The sequence below is a fragment of the Babylonia areolata genome, chromosome 18, assembly GCF_041734735.1.
Source record: "Babylonia areolata isolate BAREFJ2019XMU chromosome 18, ASM4173473v1, whole genome shotgun sequence".
Taxonomy (NCBI): domain Eukaryota; kingdom Metazoa; phylum Mollusca; class Gastropoda; order Neogastropoda; family Buccinidae; genus Babylonia; species Babylonia areolata.
In genome coordinates, this window is record NC_134893.1 from 34,698,503 (window position 1) to 34,706,002 (window position 7,500).

The 7,500-nt window shown below is 39.3% G+C and overlaps 1 protein-coding gene across 1 annotated transcript in view; it reads left to right on the top strand.

Moving 5' to 3' along the window:
- The window catches only part of LOC143291955 (4-aminobutyrate aminotransferase, mitochondrial-like), a 27,249-nt gene extending 24,930 nt beyond the window's left edge, over positions 1 to 2,319 (top strand). The window contains exon 14 of the mRNA XM_076602105.1: positions 678 to 2,319. Within this exon, the coding sequence (XP_076458220.1) occupies positions 678 to 814 (137 nt within the window). The 3' untranslated portion in view covers positions 815 to 2,319. The remainder of the gene's footprint in view (positions 1 to 677) is intronic.
- The last annotated feature ends 5,181 nt before the right edge of the window (positions 2,320 to 7,500 follow it).

Sequence of the window (7,500 nt, forward strand, 5' to 3'; positions counted from 1 at the left end):
CCTTCTGCAGAAGAACTCCACGCTCATGGGTACACAAACAAGGGAGGCGTGTGCACTCGATGCCTGCCTATCGCGTGGAGTTACGCTTCTGTCAGTCATCTGCCTAGTAGATGTGATGTATTGTATTGTATTGTATGGTATTGTATTGTATCGTATTTCTCTTTTTTGTCACAACAGATTTTTCTGTGTGAAATCCGGGATGCTCTCCCCAGGGAGAGCGCGTCGCTGCACTGATAGTGCCACCCTTTTTTTTTTCTTTTCTTTTCTTTTTTTGTATTTTTTCCTGCGTGCAGTTTTATTTGTTTTTCCTATCGAAGTGAGGTTTTCTACAGAATCTTGCCAGGGACAACCCTTTTGTTGCCGTGGGTTCTTTTACGTGCGCTAAGTGCATGCTGCACACGGGAACTCGGTTTATCGTCTCATCCCAGTGACTAGCGTCCAGACCACCACTCAAGGTCAAGTGGATGGGGAGAAAATAATTATTGGCGAATGTACCGCGATTCGAACCAGTACGCTCAGATTCTCTCGCTTCCTAGGCGGACGCGTTTCCTAGATCTAGGCCATCACTCCACTCCTTGACGCTTCATCGAAAAACTGTGATTGAAAACGGAGTTTTGTTGTGTCACCCCCCCCCCCCACCCCCCACCCCCCCACCCCCCCACCCCCTCCCCTGACAGGCGTGAACGCTGGCACGTGCGGTACGGCAGCTATGAGGCTGCGGCCCAGCTTGCTGTTCACCCATCACCACGCCTCCATCTTTCTGGAGCACCTGGAAGCCACGCTGAAGGAGGTGCACACTGGCAAGACAGCTTGATTTTAACCCCATCGACTACTGCCTGCCGCTGCTGCTGCTGCTGCTGCTGCTGCTGCTGCTGACACTATGTATGTTCCTATTGGTGCAGGGTAAGCTGTCACCTCACTGTGATGATGAACACATAAGTTTGTTATACAGGGCAAGGTGTCAGTCACCCAATCTCTCTTTTTTTTCCTTTTTAGGCATTGTTACATCGTGTAGTTTTAGTACAGTATGCTGATGATATATGTATGTGGATGGGTAAAAACAAAAAACAACAAAAAACACGTCAACCCCACAAAGAGCACAGAATTGCATACGTCAATTGTATCAATCTAATTTTGATAACCATGGTAATTATATGTTTGAAGATGGTCTTGCTTTGTCGACTGAAAAAACATGTATGGTGTTGTTTAATTTGGGTGGTAACCCATCTAGCATACCCATTTTTTAATTACTTGGTGACATCTTTGATTATAAACAGGTGATGACGTTTTTAGGTGTTTATCTTACTTCAAAGCTGACATGGAACATTCACTTTGATTGCATCTTAACAAAGGCAAGGAAAAGTATCAATTTTATGAAAATTATAAGTCGCTTACCCTGGGGAATGGACTCAAAAACATTCATTTATCTTTTCATGGCCCTTGTAAGATCTAAGATAGCCTGTGCACAATACATATTTTTTAGTGCACCTAAATATCTATTACAAAAGATTCAAAGTGTAGACTGTCAGGCTATCAAAATTGCCCTCGGTGTGCCCTCTCATGCATCCAACCAGGAAACATACAAAACAACCGGAGTTCTTCTCTTAAATGAACATCGTGAGTTAGCAACAGCAAAATTCGCTGTAAGATACACATCAATGACAAAAAAACATCATTGCTGATGAACTGACAGTAAGATTTTCCTAAAAGAGCTAAAGCCATTTCATCTCAAGAAACAGTTGCAAAACCACATCATACTCCTGTTCCTTTTTGGGAAATGTGGAAAGCAGATTTTTATATCAGTTATTCTGAAACAAAAAAGAAAGAAAACATCAATATTACGACAAGTACTGCCAGAATTCATATAGAAGAAAAATATCAGAATCATCTCCATGTGTTCTGTTCTTGATGACAAAAATGCTGGTGCGGCTTTCTGTATTCCTGCCTTTAAAGTTGAAAAATCTTACTTTATTGGAAAACATCTTTCCATATTCACGGCTGAGCTAATTGCTATTACAAGCTCTGAACTACTTAGTGAGCCATCAAATAGTTTTCTCGAAAATAGCATTCTTTGTTGATTCCAAATCAGTACTTTATGCTCTAGAATTATTTAGCCTTGAAACAAGACTTGACTTAGTTACTGAGGCAAATCATTTGGTTCATTGTTTGAGGATTAAAGGGACTGAGGTCATTTTTTTGTTGGGTGCCTTCTCATGTGGGCATTCATGGCAATGAAACTGCTGATAAAGCAGATAAAAGAGTAGCACAAGATTCGGAAAAATCGACAAAAATACATATCCGTCTTTCCGTTAAAGAGGCATGCAGGAAAAGGAAAAGTTTTTAAAACATAAAGGGACACTATTCCCCGAGAATGTTATTAAAGAAAGGATACCGAATCCATCAGCTTGCTATACAAGATTAATAACCTCTACTTTCTTCCGTATAAAACTTGATGCGTTCAAGACAAAGTACAGTAAAAATGTTACATGCATCTGTGGTAAGCAGTTCAGCTTGCATCATTGTTTGTTTCACTGTAAGCAGTTACTTACCTTTTTGCCCAAGTATTTCAAAAAGAATAACTATTCTACAGATGATTTTTGGAAAGTTATTTCTGACGAGGTTCTTATGGTCGAACTTTCACAGGCATTAGTTCTGAGCTCTATTTCTACATTCCTTTAATGTACTTCAGAACTGTGTTAATGGTTTCTGATTATTATTATCATTATTGAATTGTTACTGTTAAATGTGATTACATGTTAGATATGCATTTTTTGGTAGTTTTCTACCTTTTCTGTTTTCCTCTTCCTTCTCCCCCATATTCCCCCCCATCCCCCCCTTTTTTTATCTTTCTTTATTTTTTTTTTCCTTTTAATCGTCTAATATCACTGATAGTCAAAAGACGCTAAACTAAAGCACAAACACACACACACACACACACACACACACACACACACACACACACACACACACACACAAATATATATATATATATATATATATATATATATATATATATATATATATGAAAAACAAATAAAACTGCACGCAGGAAAAAATACAAAAGATAGGTGGCGCTGTAGTGTAGCGACGCGTTCTCCCTGGGGAGAGCAGCCCGAATTTCACACATAGAAATCTGTTGTGATAAAAAGAAATACAAATACAAATATGTCAATGGATTAAATAAATGTTTGAGTGACATTACGTTCTGAGGGCTTTCATACAGTATGTAACAGGGCCACTTCGGGGAAAATCGAGAGAAAAAAAACGGTGTCATAAAACATCGATGTTTCCTTTGTGCATTTCTTATTCAAGGAGATATACTGTTTATGGGGTATGTGTTCTTCTCTCTTGTACAATAAATTATGCTTGAGGTTTTTGCTGGGACATGTGTGAAACTGTAGAACTGACCTCACTTTGGAATCACTTTTCCAACCCCAAGAAAAACCTACCTCAGAGACAGGGGAAGTAAGTCTGTATGCAGACTGAGTGCCATCACCCACAATTCCCCACGAAGGTCAGCAAAGCGCTAGAAGAAGGGACCCCAAGAACGACTTTTCCATCCGGCTGCCGATGCTAAATGGTGCTACAGAAAATGAGCAGAGATGCACAGGCCAGTGCTACAAGGGTTCCTGAGTGTTTTTGCGTTCGTTTCAAATGGAACCAACTCCTGTTCTTTGTTCTTCTTGTGTTTTTCTCCCACGTAAATAAAAATATACGTTCAGGAACTGTGTGGTTGAACGAAAGTGTAAAATGTATACGAAATATATATATATTCATGGACCGTGTTATTAAATGAAAGAGTTGAAATTAATGCTGGGTCAGGAAATGTGTACTAGTGGAATTTATGCTCATCTATATGTTCAGAAAGTGTACGAAACTGAAGGTCGAGTGGAGAGTGAATCAAAATGTAACTAAAGCATATTGTTTATTGACTCAGGGTCTAAATAAAAAGTAAGTTTTACCCATGAAAATAAGTGCTACATTTAACACATGAAATCAATTGTTGCCTATTCTTGGACTGTATGGTTAAATGAAAGTGTAGAAAGTTGTGGTTGGTTAAGGAAGTAATTGGGAATGGAACATATGCCCACATGTTCGGAGAGTGTATGGTTTAGTGAAGGTATAGAAATTGAATGTTCCTTACAAAATGAATCAAACTGTAAGGCACTGGAGCGGGTTGTTTTAACCTTGACTCAACGACTGGAATGAAATGTAATTTTTCTTCCATATGATAACATGTACTTCCACATTTTACATATGAACTAATAGAGTCTGTTTGTGTCTCTATTGTGTCTGTTTTCATCCTCCATCGCTATTTTCTCCATAGTTTGTCAACTGGAAAGGGTCCTTGGACGCTGTGGTGGTCCGTGAGGCCATAAACAATCTGATTCAAACGTGTGTGTTGTATTGTATTGTATCTTTTTTTCCTTCTTCGTCTTCTGTTGTTGTTTTTTTTTTTTTTTTTTTTTGTCACTATGAATTTCTGTGTGAATTTTGGGCTGCTCTTCCCGTGGGACAGCGCGTTGCCACAGTGCAGCTTTTTTTTTCTCCTTATTTTTTGTTTTTTTATTTTGGTCTTCAGGATAATTTTACTAAGTGCCGGGATTGTCCTACAATGTTTTGCCAATGTCAAGTCTTTTATTGCCGTGGGTTCTTTTACGTGCGCTAAGTACACGCTGCACGCGATATCTAGGTTTATTGTCTCATCCAAATAACTCGCGTCCAAATCACCAATCCCCTAGATCCTCACGTAGGTCACCAGTCCACTGGGAGATGGGGAGGGAGGGTGCTAAACATGGCAAAGTCCCGTTAACACATCTGAAGTTTAGAGACAGTGTTATGAACTCTCATGCGTACGAAACACGCAACCCCTAGCAAGTTCGTTTTTTTTTCCTGTCACATGAACTCAAGGGAGAGAACTCCTACACCGACCCCCACCCCTCCATCTCCTTTACTCCTCGTGTCACAACCTTCATTCAGTTAATTGTCTGAAGCCTTTTGTTTGCATTGTGTTTAGAAATGTTTTCCAATCTCTCTCTCTCTCTCTCTCTCTCTGTGGAAGAATAGACAGAGTAGCGCTAGTTTATCATCATACCTCAGGTCAGGTGCATAATCATTCAAAAGTAACATATGCAAATTTCAAACGACGATTTACGTTTGAAGAAGACTGCTTGCAGTTTATAATACCCAGGTAAAATTTCCAGCATTCCTTGCAGAAGAATGGCATTGTATTTTATTCAGTCAGTGGACGATAATTTGCTCATGTTAAAACTTAGTCCCTGTATGTTATGTAAAGTATTGTTGTGTTATTTTACTCACTCAACTGGATGATGATTTGTGGTGTTATTTCACTCGACTGGATAATCATTTTTCGCACTTTGTAACAGTTCATGTATATTACATGATAGCATTGCGGCATTATATGTTGTTGTTGTTGTTGTTTAGGTTTGACAAGGTGTGAAAAAGAAAGAGAATGAAACCTATTACCAATATCTCTGGAATTACATTTATACAAATCAAAGCATGTTGTTAAATAGAGGCAGTTTAAGAAAGAAAAAATTGTGTTTATATCGTTCTGCACCATCTCCGTCCCTCCTCACTTCCTCACTCTCACCCCAGACTGAAATCTACATATTTCAGTTGAAAGCTGCATTTTGGTGTCAGTTTAATCACTTAAACAGATACTCGTTGAGGGAGAAATATAAATGATTTTTGAAATAGTCTTCGTTTTTTCTCCAATTGTGACTGATAATTGCTGTAATAACGTGAAACGTTTTTCAGGAATATGAAAGGAAAATGTAATTTAATTCAGTTCAAAATACTTTATTCAATTATTGTATGCTTCAACCAAAACACAAAATTCTCTTTCGACTCACTTGATAGGATCGTCAGCAAATATCAAAGAGAAAAACGAATAACAAATAAAGTCGGTGTGTTTAGGTAGTCTATGTTTAAATTCTAAACCACTTTGTTTTTCTTTGTTTTAGTTTTTTTCTGTTTCTTGCATTCTTTTCAAGTGCATAATGTGCAGTTTTTGCTTGTTTTGTGGGTTGTTGTTTTTTCAAGTTTGTAAATATGATATGAACTGTCTATCTCTATATGATTATCCCTTTATAGCTCTCTTATCTCTCTATCTTTGAAGCACGGTTCCCCACGTGGGGATGCCGAGTATCTTTCAGTAAAAATAGCTTCCCCGCCTTCTGGAAATTCTGTGCCAGAAATTTCCACTTTTCTATCCCTCTCTTTGTTTCTGCCTTTTTTTTTCTTCCCCGTTGTCTCCCTTTTTGTGCCTTCTCAGTCCATTCCACTTTCTTTTTTAGTGCAAGACTTGACACTTTTTTTTCTCTCTTTTCTGCAATCTATGATGTACAATCTGTGCCGTTGCTCTTGTGATAAGGTAGTAAATTTTATTGTAAACACTGGGGTGGGCACTAGCCGTCCATTCTGCAGTGTTATTTGCCAATATGGCCTTTTTATGTATTTTTTGATTGGCTTGAAGTATAGTGTTTTTTTGTTTGCTTGTACGTTTTGTTTTGTTTTTTTAGGGGGTACAATTTTTGTAATCTGGGGATGATGAATTAAGCGGAGTGGCTGACGCCCTCAGCACCGCCTAGACTTATTTCCCCTCAGGAGCTAAATGGTTGATAATGTGTCAGAAACTGTCTTTTGTTGGTTTGTCTCAATGATTTTGTTTTATGTATGTGAAGGTTTCATACTGAACGCAGTTGGACATTTGCTTGTGCGGTCAGCTGGACTATAAGCAATAATGACAATAATAGTAATTGAAGCACGGCTATGTTTTCCTTGGAATTAAAACTCTTGTTACAAAGCTTCTCATTTTTGCTTGTTTGTTTGCTGTTTGTTTATTGTTATTTCTTTTTTCTTTTCTTTTTCTTTTTTTTTTCGTTCCGCCAATTTGAGAGTCATCGTTTGGTTGGTACGTCAGTGGACAGATTGCCTGGTGTCTTCCGTTTCTGTCTTTCTTTCTTTCCCTGTCTTTCTTTTCGTTTTTTTGTCAGTCTGTATTTTCGTGCTGTTCTTTCTCGTCTTCTCAGTATACCAGTTCCCCGTTCACATCCACACCCAGCTTTTGTCGCAGTCCCAGCGCTAGCAGTCCAGAAAGCTATCGGTGTTTAGATGGCTTGCGGCAACTCGCTAAAGGAGACCCTGCACTGCTGCTGAGTCACTTCGGTGGTGTTCGGTTGTGCCAGTCCTGATTAATCATGCGCAGGACACCCAACTTACAAACCTCACTAACCCCCTTTACTGACAACAGTAATCGCCTGCCATGGAGCTGAATTGAGTGAACCTACCCGCACTCCCCCTTTCTCCCCTCCCCTCGCCGCCCACACACACACGCCAGAAATTGATGTCGCCCTCACGTCTTCCCAACGACTGTCTCCATGAATTCCCCTGACAAAGAGGATGCGGAGGAGGGGTTGAAACTTGATTCCCCATGAGAGATGAGATTCAACTTACTTCTTCGACTAACTAACGACT